This window comes from Polyodon spathula, chromosome 20 (genome assembly GCF_017654505.1).
Source record: "Polyodon spathula isolate WHYD16114869_AA chromosome 20, ASM1765450v1, whole genome shotgun sequence".
Classification (NCBI taxonomy): Eukaryota; Metazoa; Chordata; class Actinopteri; order Acipenseriformes; family Polyodontidae; genus Polyodon; species Polyodon spathula.
In genome coordinates this window covers 14,589,907-14,615,219 of record NC_054553.1, presented here as the reverse complement: position 1 = coordinate 14,615,219, position 25,313 = coordinate 14,589,907, and the positions used below count along the sequence as shown (strand labels likewise).

Here is a 25,313-nt window from a genome sequence, read left to right as displayed (position 1 = left end):
TTCCACATCATTGGGCTTCAGAGTCTTAATGTTACCAATGAGTAACAGATAAGATGCGATTCCTGAAGTCTCTTCTTACCCCACACACAGTACAGCACGAATAAACCACGAAACAACAGTAAAAGAATGTGCAGCATTTTACTAACCCCCTAGTGTCCCATACTGCAGTAGGGTTATATATAGATAAACCAATAGCTCGGAGGATTGAGTACTGGGATATTCCTAAAACTGCTGGCATTATATATGTACAACTGTTTCAATCAGAACGATAGGGTTGAAACTCAGCAAAGAGTTTGACTGAGTTTCTGTTCGTTTACATTTCAAAGTGTTTGCTCCATTCACTTTTGCACATAGAAGGGTCTAGTGCTTTTCATGGATGAGCAAATTGTTTAGCTAAATGGCATACTGCTTTTTATTTAAGACTGGGTTAACAATTCTTGAATCTATTAATGGAATACAAACCATTTTTAAATATCTATATTTGTTTTTCCTGTTATTACTATTAACCACATTTTAACTTGTCCCCCTTTTCCTGTGTTCTAGATTTGGTTTTGTATACAGTACTTTCTGATATATTGTACTGACATTGCAGATTAAAAGAAACTGTTTTTTCCTGGTGTCTAATTACTTTCCATGTGCTTGAGCTGAGCTGCATCACAGGAAGTGATTTCATACCAGGAAGCAGCAAACAACCTCACCTCTATAGCATTAAACATATGTAATCCAAACTGAAGAGGGCAGTGATATAGTAATACCGCTAGTACTAATGCGAGCTACAAAATATACTTAACAATTGTGGTAAGCACATAGTTAACAGCAGCTTATCCACAAATGTTAACACATAAGCATTGTTTGTGTGAACTGCAACTAGAATTAGTATACATTGAGATGGCAATATATATATATATATATATATATTATATATATATAATATATATATAAATATATATATATATAGATAGATAGATAGATAGATAGATAGATAGATAGATAGATAGATAGATAGATCCTTTGTGTATTTTGGGGAGCTGGAGCCAGGTTTCATCCTGCTAAAATATCTGTCAGTCAACTTTTAATTACCTGTCAGTCACCCTATTTAAACCGTAGCCCGCTTCCTAATTCTCATCTTGCTTTTCAGTTTGCAGTTACCATACAGACCTGCAGACCCAATCTTAAAACAAAACCTTTGTTTTCAATCAGTATAAAATGACTTCTCATTGCAGGTAGCTTTCGTTGTCATCTGACTGTCTTCATTCAACAAATAATCCACCGAAAAAAAAAAAAAAATCCAAAAAATGTGCCCGTCCTGCTTCGTGCCCGTTGCCATTTATCTTTGCTCTGATAAATCGACAAACTTGTGAAAGCCTTTTCAAAAAGGATCGCCCATTGAAGCAGGGTGCTATTGGGCTGCTTTATTTGTTTCATATGACAATTCTATATCAGATGAGTCTGTCTGTCCTCAAGACTCAGCAGATTAGTCAGTTCACATGCCGGCCTCGCTACATTGCAAGCTTCTCTCACCTCCGATTCAGCATCTACAACCCCTCAGCTTTCAATTTCATCTGATCCTTCCTCCCATTTGCATTATCAGATTTTTAACAATATCAACCAACTCAATTAATCTGCTATCCACCTCCATTCCTATAGTATCTGATCGCTTGATCTGCTTGATAACAGGATCTCTCGCTTGGAACTGGCAGCCATTACATCCTCATCAGTAGAGCACTAGCAGCAGTGCTCATCTTTCCTGCTGCTTCAGCCGCCTACACCTGTTCTCAAGCAGCCAATCTTTGGCGACGCCTCTACTTAAGGATCCTCTGCTGTTTCAGTATTAAATGCACTCTCTCTCTCTCCTCAACTGAAATGCAATATTATTGAAGTTGAAGATGTTAATTTGGTCTCGATTCTTATTGAAATCTCAGAATTTCTGGATCACAGGATAGTTGACTGTAAAGATCTATCTGTTGCTCTAAAATCTCAGGCTCCTCTTCTGTGTAATAAACACACTCTTGGAGGATTGTGCCTGTTTTTTTTTTGTTTTTCACAATGTTCTTTGTGAAGTTTACGCTCATGGATGACTGGAATTGGACTCATATTTATTTAACATTACTGATCTCTCAGTCAGATATCATAAAGCCTTTTCAGCCAAAGCCGCTTCTTGGTTAACATTGGACAATACACTGATTGACAGGTCTCAACCCGATCCTGATCTTTAATAGATTCTTCTGTTGTCTCTATGCTAACGCTTGCAGTTTGTGCTTCTACCGCCCTTTCTACCTCTGATGAGGAGACTGAAGAGCAGGCTGCTTTTGCACACAGCCTCAAATGATTTCCCCCCACTCTCGACAACATTTGTATTTATTTATTTATTTATTTATTTATTAGGAAACCTGCATCTGCAGTTTCTCCTGTTCATTCTTCAGCTCTGCCTACTTTTTCCAACAAGCAAATATTCTCATGGAAGACCCATGAAACATTCCAGCAGCAGACAGCTATGTAATCATTTCAATTCCTCATACTGCATTTCTAAAGGATGCTGTTTTTTACATATGTGCAGTTTTGTGGTGATGCTCATTCAGGTTCCACCTGCCATCTTTCATCTAAATGACATTCACTTTCTTCTTATATGTTCTCCATCAGTCTCTCCAGCTGAAGCACTTTTAGAACTCATGTCTCTCTTCTCAGCAGTCGGCATTCCCCTCTCACAGGAAAAACCATTGGTCCAGTTCACACTCTTGAGTTCCTAAGAATAACTTTGGATACTATTTGATTGAAGTCTGACTGCCTCCCCATGAATTGGAATGCATTCACTCCTTCATTCAGTCTTTTCAGATCTCTCTCCTACAGCACTGGAACAGTCATTCTCTGTTTTATGATAACTTCAATGCTGCCCCCAATGACCTCTCACTCCATATGGATGCTTCTACTATTGGTTTGGTGGTATTCTCTTAATCGATGGTTCTCAGATGTCAGACGTCCCCAGAAATAAAAATAATAAAGAAAAATCTATCTTAATCTTTTGTGATAATCAATGTAGTTCATATTATTAATAAAGGCTGTTCCTCTTCCCCTATAATTATGAAACTTCTTCGCCGGCTAGTCTGGATTTCAGTTTATTAATAATTTTATTTTGAAGCCCAACACCTTCCAGGTATCGCTAATAACACTGCAGATGCTCTTTCTCCTTTACAAATCGGGCAATTCAGACATCTCAGCTCATTCTAAAGCCATTCTTCCTCCTCAATTGTATTCTCCGATTCATTCCATATAGGTGCAGCAACATCAGCAGCCAAAATTAAAATCAACCAGTCCTTCCTCAGCAGTGGATTCTTACATTCGCTCTTCTCTCCTTGATATAATTTCTGCTCAAGAAGTATTACTAGTATTCCCAGAGTGGGGGCTATCTCTCTACCAGGACTACCAGAGGTTTCCTCCTGCAAATGCAGGGTTTTCCTCTTTACTGAGTGGACTCACCATTCTAATCATATTATATATATATATATATATATATATATATATATATATATATATATATATATATATATATATATATATAATTAATCACTAACTTTCTTTTCTAACTAACACTTCTCTCTCATCTTTGCATTGGTAGCACAGTTGAGGGGAGCTGGGAGTCCTCTTTTGGGGGGCAAGTGAAGCTCACTTCCGACCTTAGAGGCCGACTACATCGCCTCGCCCTCCAAAGGAAGGTTCTCACTGGCCAGAGGGTACCCCAGCCAAGTAACTTTTACTATATTTTGTTTTACACTCTTCATGCTAATCTATTCATTTGCACCCGTGCCCCTCAGAGAGCAAGCTGCCCCCAACTTTCAAGGTAGTCATTGATATACTTATCGAAGGTGGCTCTTACAGCTGGGGGAGAGGAGACCCCTGGCCCTCTTCATGTGTTTATTTCTTATTCTCTTTTCCAGTGATTTTGTTCTCAGTGCATAGATTGCAAGGCTCTCCATGTGGCCTCAGAGCGTCAGTTCATTCTCCCACCCTTCCTTATTTTCCCTATGGGGGAAGTTCTCGGTTCATGGCCTTAGAGGACGATCGGTTCAGCATCAGCAAGTGCGATTCTCAAAGTAGTTAAGGGGAAATCGTATTCTGTTACTAAGTCACAAGCACTCTGTCTTTATTCTAGTAGTCCATTATGCAGGCCTGGCTCCTGCCTCGTGAATATATATATAACCCGCACAATGCACCACTGTTAGTGTAGACATTCTATATGGTTTATGCACTTCTACTAAATATCATCAGTACAAATGCATAGTTACTGTAGAGTTACATTTAAGTTTCTTGATTAGCTGATACAACATATTTAATGAAGAAAGCCAGCAACACTTTTAAATAGAGATAAACAGTTCATCTAATGATACAACCCCCATTTTTTTTTAAATAAATAAACACTTACTAATATATGAAATGCCTATTTTCTTCTTTCTGAATATGGGAAGGAAGAGTGGAACTTTTAATATATACTATATATATATATATATATATATATATATATATATATATATATATATATACATACATATATATATATATATATATATATATATATATATATATATATATATATATATATATATATATATATATATCAATCCCTTTATTGGTAATTAATATTGGTCAGAATAGTCTTGTATAAGATGGTTATAACCATAATTTAGCAAGACGTGACTGCACGGTATATAAATATTTAATGAATAGCTATAGATATTTTTTGCGGCTATAAAAACACATGGACATTCTTCTGTTTATGCACAGGTAAACATGCAGATCAACAGCGCCCTTGAAATAATTGATAGGAATAAAATAAAACATATTCTTTCCTTTCTTAAATTGGAAAGTATTTTTGGTAGTTTGTAATGAGGAATAGTTATAAGACACTTCATCAAACTCCTCAGAAGAAAAGCTTCTGTTTTTATATTCGTGTTGCCTCTTTACACCCTGCAAATGTTACTGTTTTATTTTTCCTTCCTTAATGTAAATCCTGCCTTTTATTTTCAAGTTTTATAAGTCGTTATTCAGATTACAGCTGTAGTTGGCTCCCTGGTTTACTTTAGACAATTGTTTAAAAGTGTTAACCAAACATTCATGGTTATTTTCTATGTTTTTTTCTCAAAATGTGGGCTTATATCACTCTTCATTTAACTAATGAACTTCAATTATATTTAATATGATTCTGGGGAATACCCAGCGCTTCTTGCAGCAGGACTTTATATCATTTTTAAAATAAATACATATTCGGAGAGAGATGAAATCCCTCACTATTTTCATTTTTAGCACTACTCACAGAAAAATAGTTTTTCTGCCCAAAACAACACATTCAGAATGCATTTGTTCTCAAACCCTTTGCCTTGTCACAGCATGTAGCCCATAACCAATCAGCAGCCTACATGATGACCAGGGAACACACACACATTCGTATTTACCAGAACATACTACAAAACATGAGAATAAAGAAGCAGACAAGATAAAAGAGATTAGTAACATTTACAGGAAAAATTAAAGGACTGAAAACCAACACAATTTACAAAATCCAACATTCAAATGCAGGGCTCTTTTATTACGCCTGTCTCCATTTTTTGGGCTAAAATAGAACAGTTTTAAGCTTTGATATTTAGCTTGAAGCTCTGATTCTTGGTAGTTTGTGAGAATCTCTGTATCCCAAGATTCATAGTCAACACAGTGTTTGCAAATGAAGTCATTGGGGACTCCATTTCCCAAGAGCCTTTTAAAGCAATGAACAGTCGCTGTGTCTCCAACAAAGCCATGTGATTACATAATTCCCAAAAACCATAAATGAGAGCTGATAGCTAATATCCCAATCTGCAAATATATATATATATATATATATATATATATATATATATATATATATATATATATACACACACACACACACACACACACACACACACACACACACACACACACACACACATACACACACACACACACACAGAGGTTTCCAATTAAGTGGGGTTATTTCTTAATTACTGTAATGATTTACTATTTCCAGGAGTTAAGCAAGTACACTGATATACATTACGCTACATCTGATGATTATATGCAGGGTTATATTTCAAACGTCAATAGAGGTTACTCCATGAATGTTCAAGGAATTATCCGGTGAATAAGCAAAGCCAGATAAACTATTATAATATTGTTTAAGGCGATCTTCGTTAGTGAGATAAACACAGCAGCTCTCCATGTACGGTCATGGGCTGTTGTGTTCATATAACAAGTACAATGTATGGGAAATAAGTTTGAACCTAAATTAAACAGCTGAATTCTCAGGAAATTCAAGCTCAACATCATTTCGCCCAGCTATTCTGTTGTCGGATTTTAACCAAGGTAGATTCTAAAAATCTGCTCACTATATTTCACCCCTTGTATAATGAAATCTCTTTCCCAAATGTAGTTAGTTTAACTCAAATGCTGGTCAGGAGTTTCCTCTTCAGTATCTTTGAAACAAAGACTTGGGTGAAGATCTACACAGGTGGATTACTCAAAACCACTTCATAGAAATAAAACAGAACTGCACTTGACAAAAACATTCTCACGGTGATACAATGAATGAGATTAGTGATTGAAAGAATATACATTAGATGTTAAAGTAGTTTTTATATAAGGCATGTATGTCTAAATGTGCCTCTCTACAAATCATAGCGCTTGTGAAGGTGACAATCTCCAAAAACACTGCTTATTTTTAAAGACAAAAGAAAAATACCCCAAGAAGGTGCTCCAAAACATGATTATAAGAATATCAACACATTTAGACTCAACACTATTTAACAATTAAACAGTTATTTATGTTTTCTGGATTAGTCTGATATGTATTAAACTGTTCTAGGCTGTGTCTGATAACATTCTAGAAAAGTTTGATGCATTCAGAACACCATGTTATCCAAGCAGTAAATACTGACAAGTTAATTTTGTAACATGGCCTTCTGTATCCAGTAGCATTGCTCGAGATGGGTACTAAATGTAGGCCATTCAAAGAGCCACATGACCAATGAAGAAAACCGAGGAAAAACTTATTCCAAAAACTTATTATACAGAGTAAAAAGAGGATTCTGTACTTCCATCCATGATAAGAGAAACAATTCATAGACTGCTTAAGAGTCATATAGCTGATTCCACTGTTTCACGAGCTGCTGCAGATATGCTGACCAGAATATATAGAAATGAGACCCAATCCAATGAGCTAGCTTGAAATGTCTCTGCTCAAGAACTCTGTATTTCTATTAGCAAAAATACCATGCACGCTTGTCCAAACCCGTCATGGGATTATTATTTATTATTATTATTATTATTATTATTATTATTATTATTATTATAGTAGTAGTAGTAGTAGTAGTAGTCGTAGTTGTAGTAGTCTTAGTAGTAGTCATACATATTTTTTCAACAGAAGAAGGAAAAAATACCAGGCTGGAAATGTTTTCTTTTTTTTTTTTTTTTTTTTTTTTTTTTTTAGAGAATTCACTTAAACATTAAAGTCATTCTTTTTTTAAAATTTTGTTTTGTTTTGTTTTTTACATTGGTGAGGTCTTTTACATTTTGTTGTTTTCTTATTAAATATGTTCAGTAGTCTCAAAGCCAGATTTATATGCTCTCAAAGTATGGCCCTAGCTTCCTGGGGGAGGCACATCAATTCACATAGTATAACCAATAGACTAAATTGAAAAATCCAAACATAATAGGAAATATGATCCTTGACCACTTGTCAATGGTGCTGACGTCAGCCAGGTCAGGGATTTTTAACTTCAGCTTCGACGAACGCCTTCGCAGACGGCAGTTGGCACGAGTGCGGGAAGCGCTGCGATCGAGAGTGGCCTGTCCAAATCCATCCCGAGCGGCCAGCTGCTTCCTGAACTGGACCCCGGAGCTGTCCACGGACATGACCGAATTCCTGGAGTCACTCACACTGCTGGCCACATCGGAGGGCAGCACCTCATTGTTCACTTCCAGTGTAGTAAGAAGAATGTTTCCGTAAGGGTCAACCTGAAATACAGATACAGAAAACATCAGCACACAAGCCTCTAGTCCGGTGCTGCACTGCACTGTGCCAACTGCTTTAACAACCCAGTGCTGCACTACACTGTGCTGACTGCTTTAACAGTCCAGTGCTGCACTGCACTGTGCTGACTGCTTTAACAATCCAGTGCTGCACTGCACTGTGCTGACTGCTTTAACAATCCAGTGCTGCACTGCACTTTCTGCTTTAACAATTCAGTGCTGCACCGCACTGCGCTGGCTGCTTTAACAATCCAGTGCTGCACTGCACTGTGCTGGCTGCTGTAACAATACAATGCTGCAATTCACTTTCTGCTTTAACAATCCAGTGCTGCACTGCGCTGTGCTGGCTGCCTTAACAATCCAGTGTTGCACTGTACTGTGCTGACTGCTTTAACAATCCAGTGCTGCACTACACTGCTGACTGCTTTAACAATCCAGTGCTGCACTGCACTTTCTGCTGTAACAATCCAGTGCTGCACTGCTTTAACAATCCTGTGTTGCACTGCACTGTGGTGATTGCTTTAACAATCCAGTGCTGCACTGCACTGTGCTGACTGCTGTCAACAAAATGATATTTCTACTTAAAGTAAACTAGTATGGTTGATTGTTTCATTATTATACAGCTGTTCCTGCATTAAACCTTACATAGAGTATTTGTTACTTATAGTTCCATAATATTTAATACAATATTTAGCAGTAAGCTTGCTGTTTGTTTTGCATTTGAGATTATTATTTTTTCGTTCCAAAAAAAAAATCATAACTCAGTTTCCTTCCAGTGCCCATATATACATTGTTATTGTATATACCCCAACTTTTCTTTGTTCTTCGAGATACAGATTCCTTCGCTGTGAATATGGCCTGATGGTGTTGGTTTGATACTGCGCTGAAATGGATTCCTTTCAATGTTGAAAAAAAAAAAACAATGAAAAAACATCAATATTAATATAAAAAAGCAATGAAAAATGCAATAAAGAAAGAAGCATACATGAATATCATTACTATTTAAAAGATAATTATTACAAGGAATAGTTTCGTAAGCATGTGCACTTTTTTTGTCAAACGGAATCAATTAGAATTAAATACAAAATGCTTGGATAAAACCACAGAACAGGGCTCCTCAAAGTTGTGTCTGTGACCACAGTATTTGTGCCAGCAAGGGCTCCTACAATGATACAGTAGAATCTCAGAATTATGAACACTAAACTTACGAACTGACCGCTCTACTGAACACCACACACTTAGCAGGAAGCATGCAATCACTCACCTGTGAGTGCAGTGCAAACACACAGGCACTCCTATACGTGGTGTGCTGCTCACTGAGAAGGCTAAACTACTTTACCAACAAATGTATCGAGACAAAGGTGAGGCAGATTTCAAAGCAAGTATGGGCAACTGTGCTAGGAACATTTTAGTTTTAATAAAGCACAGGTTTCTTTTTCAAGCCAGATGAGACTGAATGAGCAAGCTGCATGAATACATTTTGTTTCAAATTAAATAAAAATAATGCATGTTTTCATTGACATTTAAATCTGTGTTTTACAGTGATAACTTAAATTTAGCCTTTTTTCTGGTAATGTTTCAGACATTAGAACCATAACAATATGCACTGCATTATTGTATTATTCTCCAGATTGAGGGTGTAGATAGCAGGTGTACACATGTATTAAAACCATTGAAAACTCATTTTCAGAGTTATGGTCATTTCAGACTTACCTCCATTCCCAAGGGGTTCGTAACTCTGAAGTTCTACTGTACTGCAGTATGTATGTATTAGGAGGGGAACTAAAGTCATTACAATCTACCACTGTGCTCTCAATCTCTACTTCTGTGCCATTTGATACATCTGTAATTTAATTTCCATTTATTTTAGGATTTGAAATGAGCAGTTAGAAGAATAAAACAAATCCCCTCAACCTTATGAGAAACACATAAATGTGCCTGTGGTCAAAGAACTGTGAGGACTGTGCGGACTGCTATAGTGTGTCATACAAAATATGACAATAAGGCAAAGCAATGGAGAATGACTTCAAGGGTTCCCATCGTGTGTTAAATATGTATTGCTGGAAAAAAGATTTAGATCTGCACTTTCACTACCCTTTGCATTAGAACACTGACTAACTCATTTGAAATGACGGATGCGTATTTGTGGTAAACATATTATAGATATTTATTATTAAAGCACAGCTAACAAAAAAAAATTCCAGTAAACCAGTAAAGCCAACCACATTAATATTAAACTGTTATTGACTTAAAACTAATATTTACCAAAGCTCTTGTGAACTTTCACTCTTGCACTTAGAAGTCACATGATTGGCTACTGAAATAGTCGGATTCTGGGAGTGGATCTCAAATGGGTTTTCAATTTCTCTGTGTTCATTGTAAGTGAATTTACTAGAGCTTTGCAATGATTTTGTTACTGTGAACTCTTTCATATTGGAAAATGAGTTACCAACGAATTGATATTAATTCATATTAGGTTAGAGTTATTGGAGCTATTTTCTAAGATCTATGTTTCATTCAATATGTGGTTTAAACCCTCACAAAATCTGCAAGTTTCACACGTTTTCCTTTCTGAGGGTCCTGAAAAAGTGTAGAATACCTCAGGACAATATTTACTAACACTAGTGAAAAAAGTGAGCTAGTGTAATAAAGCAGCAAACAAACAGACAGGCCTGCAGACCTGCTCTCGCAGACGCTTCTCTTCATAGCGAGGGCGCTCGTTGTTTGCCTTATTCAGCTTCTCGTTTAGTTTCTTCTGCTGCTGGGGGCCCCGGCCAAAGAAAACGTAGTTGACAAAGGCATATTCGAGCAGGGCCAGGAATACGAACACGAAGCAGCCCATGAGGTAGACATCGATGGCTTTCACGTAGGGGATCTTCGGGAGAGTCTCCCGGAGGTGGGTGTTGATGGTTGTCATGGTAAGCACCGTGGTAACACCTGAAATCGTGAATGAGAATGAACCCCCCTTTACATACAGCAAAAACACTATTGTTGAATTCAATATGTGGTTTAAACCCTCACAAAATCTGCAAGCTTCATTGTAATGTGCTTTTTTCCCTTTTTTTCAGTTGTTCATTTTTTTGGTTGCTTTTGGTCCATTTTGTATATATGGCCATAATTCCTTTATTTATTATCCAATTTGTCCAGTTTTTCCCTATGTTACCTACATGTTGAAGTTTCATTGTACACTCTCAGATTTTAGCTGGTCATGCTAAATACATTTTATAAACAATAAATAATAGTTTTTTCTAAAAAGTGTCTCTCTTTTTCTGTGGTTTTTGTTATCTGTACGAAACAGGGTGTGTCTCAGACTATTTAACTTTGTCTTATGAAAGCCTAGTGTGGGCACATTCATTTCATGTATGGCATGTACCTGTAACTTTTACAGTTAAAGAGTTATAGGCACAAATCTAACAACAATAAAAAAACTGGCGAAAATAGCTCAGACTCTAAAGTGAGCTATGTGTAGCTTTAGCTCCAAGTCTGACAAGCAGAATCAGTCATTTGGCTCACCAATAGTCTGAGCTTGTCTGGTGTTTGTTTATCCACATACTGTTGTGCTATCACTGAATAACAAGATGTAGAATCCCAGTGAGAGTGAATGACAGGAAGATTCCACTTGTCATAACGTGTCAATATTCACACTGTCATTATACATGTCTGAATCTAAATTCTTATTTATATTCCTTACTTACTTGAACTTTCTTTAAAGAAAAAAAGAGATACGTAAATGATTACCACTGTTAAATTTAATTTATATTTTACTAGACATGAATTAGGAGGTTGGAACAGTAAATATTATGCTATGTATCCAGTATATCATTAATTAAATACTTTTACTTATCTGACATGTGTGGCATCTGGTTATACTCTCGGTGCAAAGTTTGAAATATTTGGTTAAACCCTTTATATACAGTACAATTTAAGATTTTTTTTAAAGCTGCAAATAAATAGATTCTGAAGACTGAAGAGATTCATTCATCAGTGCCCACTGTTCATAGCATGTAGCCCTGGGGTTACACTGTGCTCTCGAGTGAGGTAACCTTTGAGACTCTCCCAGGTCTACTGTTCATAGCACGTAGCCCTGGGGTTACAGTGTGCTCTCGAGTGAGGTAACCTTTGAGACTCTCCCCGGTCCACTGTTCATAGCTTGTAGCCCTGGGGTTACAGTGTGCTCTCGAGTGAGGTAACCTTTGAGACTCTCCCAGGTCTACTGTTCATAGCATGTAGCCTTGGGGTTACAGTGTGCTCTCGAGTGAGGTAACCTTTGAGACTCTCCCAGGTCCACTGTTCATAGCATGTAGCCCTGGGGTTACAGTGTGCTCTCGAGTGAGGTAACCTTTGAGACTCTCCCAGGTCCGCTGTTCATAGCATGTAGCCCTGGGGTTACAGTGTGCTCTCGAGTAAGGTAACCTTTGAGACTCACCCAGGGCCACTCGCGCAGCAGAGGCATCGTAGTTTATCCAAAAGGAAACCCAAGACAGGATAGTAATGAGGATAGAAGGCATATATGTCTGCAGAATGAAGTAACCGATATTCCTCTTTATCCTGAAACTAAGAGACAACCTTGGATAGGAACCTGCAACAAGGAGATAAGGCATGGCATTAGCAGGGCAGAGAATCATACAGCATGCACAAGTTTTTCATTTTAATGCTTGCATGTACACTATACAACATTTCACTTAATTATCTTATATCATTTACTGTTGTATATCTGTGCATAAGCACAGTATCTATTAAAATAATGAAGGCTTGTAGTTTGTTTAATAAATAAACACTGATGTATACATTTATTGTTAAAGTCTTGCAAACGCTACCTTACATAAAAATAATTTGTCATATTTTGTTATCACAAAAAAAGATGATTCTGTGTCATTCCGGTGGGAACATGTGATTCCCATTGTAAGTGAGGGTAAATCAACCCTAGCCAGGGGGGTGGTCTGAGACATGAGTGCAGTGATATTTTGAATTTGTGTCTTTTTGTTCACATAAAGTCAGAAAAAAACAACATATGAATCCAAATTAACATGTATTTATACTAAAGTAATACAAAAATGACTACAATAGATTTAGAAGTGAGTAGTTTTTCGGGATTTACGATTATACTGTAAATCACTTTCAGAACCCCAGATGTAGTCTCCCATCATGTTTTTGTTATACTGTCCTTGGTAGCGGCGTTCAAAGTCCAGTATATCCTGGTGGAAGCGCTCGCCTTGCTCCTCCGAGTACGCTCCCATGTTCTCCTTGAATTTATCAAGATGAGCATCAAGGATATGGACTTTGAGGGACATCCTACAGCCCATTGTGCCGTAGTTCTTCACCAGAGTCTCAACCAGCTCCACATAGTTTTCAGCCTTGTGATTGCCTAGGAAGCCCCGAACCACTGCGACAAAGCTGTTCCAAGCTGCTTTCTCCTTACTAGTGAGCTTCTTGGGGAATTCATTGCACTCCAGGATCTTCTTTATCTGTGGTCCGACGAAGACACCGGCTTTGACCTTTGCCTCAGACAACTTAGGGAAGAAGTCTTGAAGGTACTTGAAGGCTGCCGACTCCTTATCTAGAGCTCTGACAAATTGTTTCATAAAGCCCAATTTGATGTGCAGTGGTGGCATCAGCACCTTCCGGGGGTCCACCAGTGGCTCCCACTTGACGTTGTTCCTCCCCACAGAGAACTCGGTCCGCTGTGGCCAGTCCCGCCTGTGGTAGTGCGCCTTGGTGTCCCTGCTGTCCCAAAGGCAAAGATACTTGGTAAAACCGCCTTGGAGACCCATCAGGAATGCCACCATTTTGAAGTCTCCTATGACCTCCCAGCTGTACTCATCATACTTCAAGGCGTCCAGCAAGGGCTTGATGCTGTTGTAATCCTCTTTGAGGTGCACCGAGTGAGCGATTCCGATTGCCTCGAACAGACTGGTCACATTGTGACAGAAGCAGAGCCCATCTTGACTGGTGAAGAAGCTGGAAAAAGGTTGGTGATGCTTCCTCTGATGAGACTTTTTGCACTTTCATCCAACAAGTTCCACTGCTTGAGCCTAGACGTCAAAAGCTCGGCATTGGACTTGGTGAGACCAAGATCTCTAATCAAGTCGTTGAGGTCTTTTTGGTTGGGGTAGTATGGGTTTCTCTCCTCAGCTCCACCTCTGAAATTGTCATCTGGATCTACAACGTCTTCCTCGCTCTCTGACTTGCTGCTCTCTTCTAAAGACGGCTGCTCTCTCTCCGGAGGAATGGGTACGGGGAGCTCATGGCGGTGTGGCACCGGGGCGATGGATGACGGAAGGTCCGGATACGTGATAGCAGGTGCATTCTTGCCAGTCTGATGTTTGGAAGGGTCCACCATGCAGAAGTAGCAGTTGCTTGAGTGGTCAGTGGGTTCCCGCCAAATTCTTGGGATAGCAAACTTCATGGCTCTTTTCCCCTCTGTACCATCCTACAAAAATACATTTATTTCACCCATGACTAATGTGTAAGAGATTCTCGCAACATGTTTCATATATGATATATTTTTTCAATAACATTGAAATTGTAAAATTAAAAACTTTTACAATTTTAAAAATTTTAACAAATTTTATAATATAAAATTCCGAGCATCAATTACCTTCCAGAGATTTTTTTGCAGTGCTCGCAGGTGAAATGAGGTGCCCAGGTTTTGTCTTGATCCCCGACAGGCATGCCGAAATATGCCTTGTAGGCCGCACACATCTTAGCAGATGCTTCCATGGAGTACTTTTTCGCTCTTGTCTTGGTAAATTGGCCGCAGACATAGCAAAATGTGTCTGCTGGATGCTTGCAGCCTCTTGATGCCATCTCAGAAAAATACAGATATGTATCCACTTAGGCAGCTGGAACTAAACTGAACTGGTGGGCTTAAGGCCCCTGTATTTATACTATTATTTATATTACTGGAAAGTTCTAGAAAGTTCTAGAAGTTACTCCAAGTTTACTCAGCACTGAATCTATCTGGAATGTTCTGGAAAATAGGTAAATTTCAAAATATCACTGTCCTGGTCACAAAAGTAAAGTTTGTGGGGAATAATAACCATTTTCTATACTTTTGAGACATAAGCAATTAGGAAATAACACTTACTACCCAGGAACCAAAAAAAAAAAAAAAATTGTTACACGGTGTTATCAGGCAAAAAACAAATAACACAGTCTCTTAATTATGGACTCAGACACCTGCATTATAACTGGGTAGCCCTGTACATTCCAAGTGTAGCTATTGTCTGAGTTTAGTGTTGTTTCCGCTCTGCATTTTCAATCAGATCAGTCTTTCGGATCACTACAGTCTGCTGGTCCTTTGTGATGTTTGTCTATCCACACTGCGCCATGTTTGTCTATTAACGCTGTCCATGTTGTTTTATCTTTAGGATGTTTGTCTGTCCACACTGTTCCATGTTTGTCTATCCACACTGTGCCATGTTTGTCTATCCACACTGTGCCATGTTTGTCTATCCACACTGTGCCATGTTTGTCTATCCACACTGTGCCATGTTTGCTTATCCACACTGTGCCATGTTTGCTTATCCACACTGTGCCATGTTATTTTATCTTTGGGATGTTTGTCTATCCATACTATTCTATGTTGTTTTATCGCAGGACAACAGGATTTGGAATACAATGAGAAACGTTACACTTGGTCCCCCTTGCAACGTTATACAAGGGGAGGACTGTCTGCAAAATTTCCTCCAAAACCATCAAAATAATACAACAGTATTAAATGGAATATTTGATTCTTAAAAATGTGAATTATTTGCCTTTTGATTCTTTAAGTTTAAACTGTTCTGGAGCACTGACAGTAAAAATCAAACAGACATACAGGCAATTAGTGAGTCTGTAAGTAGTTTTTAATTCTATTTCAAATGTCCATGTGTAGTCTTCAGGAAACCAGGGCTGTCGCTTTACATTTATTTAACTCAAATCTGCCTTCCAAGTTACTTTTCCATTCAGGTAATACAGTATACAGTATAATTGTAAATCTCTAAAAACTACTCACTTCTAAATCTTTTGTAGTCATCTTTGCATTACTTTAGTATAAATACATGTTAAATTGGATTCATATGTTGTTTTTTTCTGACTTTATGTTAACGAAAAGACACACATTTGCCCATTTTCCCATTGGAAATAGTGATATTTTGAAATATCACTGTCCTGGTCACAAAAGCAAAGTTTGTGGGGAATAATAGCCATTTTCTATACTTTTGAGGCATAAGCAATTAGGAAATAACACTTACTACCCAGGAACAAAAATTGTGTTACATAGTGTAATGAAGTCAACACAGGTTGTTTGTATACTTTAATAGATCTTCGTTTAAGTCACTGAATGACCGGAGAAACTGGTTTTAGGACGTAAAGGTCCGACGATAACGGTCCAGAGTTTATTAGTGTACAGAGATTATACGCGGCCTAGACGAACGTTATGACATTTATTACAACCCAGAGATAATTTGCCGCCCAGAGACAGTACCTTTGACTCCTCTCGATCTCGCATTTACTTTACGACATAATAATAATAATAATAATAATAATAATAATAATAATAATAATAATAAACGTCATTTAAGGTGGGCCTACATGTAATGCACATTTGTTTAATGCAGTTATTACGTTATTAAAAAAAAATTTAAAACTTTGTTTATTGTTTTTTCTATAAAACTGTTATATTACTAAACTGCAACATGAAGCAACAAAACACAAAAACAAACAAACAACAAAGAGAGAGAGAGAGAGACAGAGAGAGAGAGAGAGAGAGAGAGAGAGAGAGAGAGAGAGAATAAAACAAAATTTAAAAATAAAGATATAAAGGAACCGTGAAGGCTACTGCCTAGCCGGACCTTAAGTGTTATTATTGTGTTTGTGATTGTTTTTGGTTTAAATTTTTATTTCGCTCTGTGAGCAAGTGTTTTGTTTTTGTTTAAATATTTTATTTATTTTTGTATTTTAAAATAAAACGGCACAAAGCACCATTTGCACCCTACCTGCAGTACCTGGTTTGTTTTTGTTCCTGCAGTCTGGCCTAATGTCACCACACGTACCATCCTGTTACACCTTCCTTCAGATATTAATCAGTATATTATGTAATGATGCCTAAGTAAGATTTGAACACTGCTGATCTAAAGCATTTTTAGTGTGGTTCTGTCATCCCATAGAACAGCTTTCCCATAGTAAAAGCATAGCAAAGTTTAATACATCGTAGGGAGCATAGCAAAAAGCATGGTAAAGAATAGCGTATGGTGAAGCATTGTAAAGAATAGCGAGGTATGTTAAAACATATAGTAAATAAACAAGGTAAACTATGGCAAATGAACTGCATAACCATGGGAAAATTGCAAAAAGAATGTGCAAAAGTACAGTGGTAAACTTTTATAAGGGATGTTGGACACAAGGGTGCAAGAGTGTAGAGTTAAGTGATAACTACAGGGTGCAGCGGGGAGAGAGAGAGAGAGAGAGAGAGAGAGAGAGAGAGACAGAGAGAGAGAGAGAGAGAGAGAGTCACAGTGGTTCCAAGAGAAGCGTACCGGTACAATACCACACATCAGAGTGAGAATCACACACTCCTTTGTCACGAATGAACCTAAAACCTGTCTCCCCTTGTACAAAGTGCAATCACCTTTTTTGAGTGAAAGGTGTATGCGGCAGAGACACTGTGGATGTCTCTTTGAGAGAAACAGTTTACTTTATTTGAAGTCTTCCCACTGATGATGGGAATGGGACTGTAGAGATGGAAGCTCTGCTAACAAGATTTAAGTTTTTGCAGGTATCAGGCACACTTGTGGTGGCTTTGACAGACTCACTGTGATCAGAAACTGACCCGACTCACAGCTACCGGAAGCAGGCTAATCTTTGGGATGCAAATTGAACATTTGTGAAACTGCATGTGTGTTAAAATTTTGTAATAACTGTACTGTGTTTTAAAGAATACAAAGCCACTAGAAATACAAAACAAATTGTTAAAATACACTATTCATACAAAAAGTTATAATATGCTCTGTATTAACCTGTAGTTAAGTTAGAACATTCTATATTCTATGTCCTGTTTATTCTGTAACAGTGAAAAACATAATTGCATCTTTGTAAGTCTGAGTAAAAAGGGAAATATATTTTTAATCCAGGATTGATGGCTAGTTGATCATATAGAAGGGGTTACTGGGTGTTTTAAAAATGTTATTTACTTAAAGGACTGGAACTGTCAAGGCAAAATAATGTTTGAGATTTAATTAACACTTCTGATGTCAAAAGCGAAGTAAAAAACTCTATAAAAACAGAGGAAAATTGTAGTCAAGTGTAACTCAACTTGCTAACTACAAGCTGATGTGATCCATGCTCTGAGTATCTCTGATTGAGCTGATTGCTGTTGGTGTCATATTTAGAAGTCTTTGCCTTTGAAGACAGTTGCTGTCCTTACATTATATTTTGCACTCCCACATATATTTTTGGGAGGTAAAAACTATTTTGAATTTATATCTATTTTATATTGATGTATTGCTATAAGGTATAGGATTTATATTTTAGCTGTAGAGAAATTAAATATTGGATGCTTTAGAATTTAGCGGTGGGCGTTTTTTAGCTTTATGCATGCATAGCTTATGGGCAAAACATGTTATAACCATAAACACATTGAAGTATTAATGCTATTATACCCAGATAGCCTGTCAGTTGGGATTCGACATAGTCTGTAACTGCTCAATCCATTTTTAAAGCATTTAATAAACGATCCACTTATAGGAGTCTGAAACATCTCGATGTCCTCCTGAACATCTCCCCTGAGTTTAAGAGTGTGCTTAGAATATATATATATATATATATATATATATATATATATATATATATATATATATATATATATATATATATATATATATAGTACTGTGCAAAAGTTTTAGGCAGGTGTGAAAAAATGCTGTAAAGTAAGAATGCTTTCAAAAATAGACATGTTAATAGTTTATATTTATCAATTAACAAAATGTAAAGTGAGTGAACAGAGGAAAAATATACATCAAATCAATATTTGGTGTGACTACCCTTTGCCTTCAAAACAGCATCAATTCTTCTATGTACACTTGCACACAGTTTTTGAAGGAACTCGGCAGGTAGGTTGGCCCAAACATCTTGGAGAACTAACCACAGTTCTTCTGTGGATTTAGGCAGCCTCAGTTGCTTCTCTCTCTTCATGTAATCCCAGACAGACTCGATGATGTTGAGATCAGGGCTCTGTGGGGGCCATACCATCACTTCCAGGACTCCTTGTTCTTCTTTACGCTGAAGATAGTTCTTAATGACTTTTGCTGTATGTTTGGGGTCGTTGTCATGCTGCAGAATAAATTTGGGGCCAATCAGATGCCTCCCTGATGGTATTGCATGATGGATAAGTATCTGCCTGTACTTCTCAGCATTGAGGAGACCATTAGTTCTGACCAAATCTCCAACTCTATTTGCAGAAATGCAGCCCCAAACTTGCAAGGACCCTCCACCATGCTTCACTGTTGCCTGCAGACACTCATTTGTGTACCACTCTCCAGCCCTTCGGCAAACAAACTGCCTTCTGCTACAGCCAAATATTTCAAATTTTGACTCATCAGTCCAGAGCACCTGCTGCCATTTTTCTGCACCCCAGTTCCTGTGTTTTCGTGCATAGTTGAGTCGCTTGGCCTTGTTTCCACATTGGAGGTATGGCCTTTTGGCCGCAAGTCTTCCATGAAGGCCACTTCTGACCAGAGTTCTCCAGACAGTAGATGGGTGTACCAGGGTCCCACTGTTTTCTGCCAATTCTGGGCTGATGGCACTGCTGGACATCTTCTGATTGCGAAGGGAAGTAAGCATGATGTGTCTTTCATCTGCTGCAGTAAGTTTCCTTGGCCGACCACTGCGTCTACGGTCCTCAACGTTGCCCGTTTCTTTGTGCTTCTTCAAAAGAGCTTGGACAGCACATCTGGAAACCCCTGTCTGCCTTGAAATTTCTGCCTGGGAGAGACCTTGCTGATGCAGTATAACTACCTTGTGTCTTGTTGCTGTGCTCAGTCTTGCCATGGTGTATGACTTATGACAGTGAACTCTCTTCAGCAACCTCACCTTGTTAGCTGAGTTTGGCTGTTCTTCACTCAGTTTTATTCCTCTTACACAGCTGTTTCTGTTTCAGTTAATGATTGTGTTTCAACCTACATATTGAATTGATGATCATTAGCACCTGTTTGGTATAATTGTTTAATCATACACCTGACTATATGCCTACAAAATCCCCGACTTTGTGCAAGTGTACCTAGAAGAATTGATGCTGTTTTGAAGGCAAAGGGTGGTCACACCAAACATGGATTTGATTTAGATTTTTCTTCTGTTCACTCACTTTGCATTTAGTTAATTGATAAATATAAACTATTAACATGTCTATTTTTGAAAGCATTCTTACTTTACAGCATTTTTTCACACCTGCCTAAAACTTTTGCACAGTACTGTATATATATATATATATATATATATATATATATATATATATATATATATATATATATATATATATATATAAAAAGAGTATGTGTGAATCTGACACCCTTCAACAGGCTACGGAAGGCAGGGAAGTCTGAGCTGCTCAACATGAGAGAGAAGGGCTGCCATTCTTTGTAAAATTTATCAGTAGACCCCCTGAGAGTGTATTTTATTTTTTAGGATTTTAGAAATTGCATCACATCTCTAATCCAGTGAACATAAGAGGGTGGGGCAGCTTGTTTCCAACCAAACAAGATGAGGCGTCTGGATAGTAAGGTTGCGAAGGCCAAGGTGTTTGACTGCAGCCCAGATAAAGGGACAATATCAGGCACTGCTCCAAAAAAACACAATCAAATGGGTGGGATCAATCGGCACTTGTAAGGTCTGAGAGAGGGACTCAAACACAGAAGTCCAGAAAGGAGTCAATCTGGGACATGACCAGAACATGTGAATAAGAGAGACAGGAGTTAGTTTGTATCTAACACAGGTTGGGTCCAATCCAGGATAAATTATGGCTAACTTGATTTTGGACAAGCGGAGACTGTGTAGAATCTTGACTTGAATCAGCCCATGACGAGCAGTGACCGAGGAGGAATGCACACGAGCCAGAATATCATCTGCAAGATTTTTTCCCAAATCTAGTTCCCATAAGGTTTTTAGCGTGGATAGAGTGGGGCAAAGCAGAGGCAACACAGTATTATACATTTTAGATATAATACTGTGTTATTCTGTACAGATCTCCAGTATGGAATCAATAGTTGACACAGGTTGCAGTGTAAATTAAGCCAATTTATTGAGCACAAAGTCACGAATTTGCAAGTAATGAAAAAAGTGTGCTTGTGGTAAATTTAACTTTTGGACAAGTTGATAAAATCAGGCAACATTACTGTCAACAAATAAATCTCTCAGTGGCTTAATACCATTTCTGTACCATACACTAAAAGCAGAATCCTCTACTGAGGGTGGAAATAGATGATTTATATCCACAGAGGCACACTTAGACATGGATTGTAGACTGAATTTCCTCCCATACTGAGCCCAAATCCGAAGGGATTGACACACTAGTGGATTAACCCTGAACTGAGAGGTAGAGACAGGAAGGGAGGAGAAGTGTAGGCAGTGAAGTACCCTGACAATAAGCAGCTTCCATCACCCGGCATACAGGCCTGTCTAGCTGGGGGAGACATTGCAACCAATGCAATACATTCCAAATGTTAGCCGACCAATAAAATTGTTGAAACTTAAGTAAGGCCATACCCCCTCTGGTTTTGTTCTCTTGAGGAAATCCTTGCGGATTCTGGGAAGCTGTTTGTTCCAAATAAATGAAGAAACTACTTTGTCTAGAGTGATGAAAATATTTTTGTTTGTTATAACAGGAATACATTGAAAAAGGTAAAGTAATTTAGGGAGTATGTTCATTTTGACAGAATTAATGAGGTCAGCAAGGTATAGAGGTAGAGTGGACCAAAGAAGAAAGTCTTGTTTAATACGCTCTAGTAGGGGAGAAAAATGAGATTTTAAAAGTTTTGTACGAGTGGGTAACTGAAATACCCAGGTAGGTGAAATTATTGAGCACAATTTTGAAGGGGAACTTATCAAGGGGGCATTGATGGCCGACTGTATTGATAGGGAAGAGTTCATTCTTGTGTAAACTGAGGGAGAGAGGACATGGGATATGAAATGATTGAAAAAGTAGGCCATCTGCACATAGAGATACCTTCTGCTCTTGATTGCCTTGAATTATCACTGAATATCCCGCTTTCCACGTAGAGCTATTGAAAGAGGTTCAATGGCAATGGCAAAGAGGAGGGGTAGAGATGTGAGGGCAGTCTGTCTTGTACCACGGTGGAGAATGAAGTACTCAGACTGCGTGTTGTTTGTGTGAACTGAGGCTGATGGGAAGGAATACAACAGTTTGATTCAGGAAATAAAATTGAGATCAAAGCCACTAGTAGTCCCAGTATAACCGCAATTATATTTTAGGGATATAGAGAAAGCAAGACAGAAAGAAAGTACATTGAAATATAGAAAGAAAAAGAAAGAAAACAGAAGAAATGAGAGAGAGAATTAGAAAAGCAGTAGACCCCCCAGCCATCTTCTAAGAAGTGGCAGCATGCCCAAAGCATTATAGGCTTTTTAACCAGTGTGTAGGCCTGCATACTTTACAGTGCCAGCCCCACAACTGAATCATATACACATTAACAATCCTTGAGAAATAGATAACAAAAAAATCAAAAACCCCTCCAACAATCAGCATGTTTTCAAATAACAACATAAATAGTTGGTAGTTAAAATAAGTAAACTTAATAAATATTGCCACAATTCTATTTTTTTTTTCAATCAGACTCTTGTTGCTGTAACAGTAAGTAAAGCACCTGAAGACACTTCAAACCTGTTATAATGTTTATAGACATCACTAGGCTCATTGCTGGCATTAAAACATGCAGGAAAACCTAAGAATTATATTACAACAGTTTAGAAAACAAAATGTTCAGCACAGTTGTGAGAATCATAGCAACAGAATGAGAAACTGAGGTTACCTAACCTGTGGTGTGACTGATAGGAGAGAGAGAGAGCAAGAGGGGGAGATTGGTAGTCTGTGTTATATGAAGAGATTGTGAGGAACGGGGAAGTTTACTTAGCAACCGGGGAGTTTGTTATTTTGGAGGTCCTGGCCCAAACAGGGACTCGGGACAGTAGTGAGTTCTGGTCAGAAATACATTACTGTCACTTAGCCCTGAATACCTTGTCTCCATTATCATCTGTTTGGAGCTTGAGTTGTCACAATATGAAACACTGATAAAGGCCTGTTGACTGACTCATTGCTCTACAGGTTCACTACTCTGTATTACCCAATTGTAATTTAAGTAGCGCCCCTTTTAATGTAAACACATAATTAATCCTCTCAATTGTTTCTTTTCAAATTCTGCTGTGTTATTTGCAAGGTTTAAAAAGAGGTGTGTCTCCAGACAGAATGTTTTTATGCAACCAACGGTGTGTAGTGTAGTGACTACATCCTTTACACAGTAAAGTGATCAATTTCCTTTAAGGATTGTATAGCTAGAAAAATAGGTTTGAGCTCATTTCTTCGTCGTCAAAAAATATAATTCAATTAAGAAACAGCCAGGGTTTAAAATTCCTAATTATAGCTTCATTAAAGGCAGGTAGCGTAGAAATAAATAAACTAAACAATAATGAAATACGCAATTAATTTAGCTTTTTCAGCATAGGCTGCTATGCATTGCCACTGTTGCCGTTTTATTTGTTTTCTTATTTGCTGGCATTATGACATTTAATGGTATTGACTCGGACATGATCACACGAATTACAACAAAACTTTAAGAATACTACTGCACCATCCTGTGGCAGAAAGACAATGATTCTTGATGGTAAATCTCCCTCCCGACCTGTGAGGGTGCCAAGTAACAGGAACAGAGTACTCTGGAAAACTTGGCCTGACACTTCGTTCCGAAGGTTAAAAGGAAAGCGGTCATGTAGAAAGAAGACAGAGCTTCGGTACACTAACTCATTGACCCAGAAGGGAAATGATGTGGCAGCTGCGGATTGGAGGATCGGCTGCAATCGTTTATCAAGGGGTCACGAGGACAGTGTCAATAGGGGTCGAAGTGATGTTACCTGTTCCTTCGTTTTTGGTTATTAATATGTGACCTGGAAGGACATGTATTTTTGTGACTAATCGTGAGTGTTTGTTTTGTTCTGTCTAGTTGTTTGCTTGTATTCACTAGACAGCTAACATGTTCCAGAGCTGTCACCAGAGGCCAGCACAAACTCGGAACAGCATTTCACTAGTATATTATAAACTGTATAAACACTAATTCACACACTAACCAGACTTGGGTATTTTTTGTGTTTAATGTGGGGATACAATAACAGGACTATTATTTCAGGACCAACCTGGGGGATTATAACGTAAGTAATACATTATTATTTACTGTTTGTTTTGCTGTCAGGATTAATAAATATATATATATATATATATATATATATATATATATATATATATATATATATATATATATATATTGCACCTGGATTACAACTGTCTGTTTGTTCTTTAATCACCTGCCCATATATATATATATATATATATATATATATATATATATATATATATATATATATATATATATATATATATATATATATATATATATATATATATATATATATATATATACTTGCACTTTGCACACATCCTCATATAGATAATCAGATTTCTTTTAGCGCTGTCTTACTGAAAGATTGTTTTTTTTTGTTCGTTGGTGTAGCTGCCATATTGAGTTTCAGCAGGGACATGGAGTGAAGTCACATAATGAATAAACTTGCAAAAAAAAATAATGGCCGTGGTATGTCTTCTTCAATTACTCTACACTTAAATGTGTATTTTTCGACTAATGTGTCGATAACATTTTTACCAGTTTCAAAACGCTTGAGATTATTTCTAAAATGGTCATTTTTTAAAAGGGGAATAAAACAAAAAAAATCAAAGGGTGAGAATTTTGATTTTTATTTATGTTTATTGGAGTATTTATATTTCTAAATAATGCTCGAAGATTGTGCTTCACTGATTTTAGTATTCAATTATAAAACGAGTTAAAAACTGTAAAATTCACGAGTAGCACTTTCTATAGAGGCAGAATCGCCAGACGCCTGCTTTGCCCACCCTGTACCAGTAGATTCGCTGGTGCCTGAGTGAGCTCTGCACTAATGTGATTTGCATTTTTATAGACGGAAATCAGAGAATCAGCTGCAAGACAGACACAAATATGCTTATGTTA

General features: G+C 37.7%; 1 protein-coding gene across 2 annotated transcripts in view; it reads right to left on the bottom strand.

The window, feature by feature from the left end:
- Positions 1-7,546: 7,546 nt before the first annotated feature.
- Positions 7,547-25,313, bottom strand: part of LOC121295328 (gamma-aminobutyric acid receptor subunit beta-4-like) — a 103,328-nt gene continuing 85,561 nt past the window's right edge. Inside the window, exons 7-10 of one of the 2 annotated variants that reach the window (XM_041219814.1) lie at positions 12,461-12,613; positions 10,715-10,971; positions 8,841-8,930; positions 7,547-8,019 (exon numbers count right to left, since the gene is read on the bottom strand). In XM_041219814.1, the coding sequence (XP_041075748.1) occupies positions 7,666-8,019; positions 8,841-8,930; positions 10,715-10,971; positions 12,461-12,613 (854 nt within the window). In that variant the 3' untranslated portion in view covers positions 7,547-7,665. The remainder of the gene's footprint in view (positions 8,020-8,840; positions 8,931-10,714; positions 10,972-12,460; positions 12,614-25,313) is intronic. The other variant, XM_041219815.1, reaches the window with a different exon arrangement.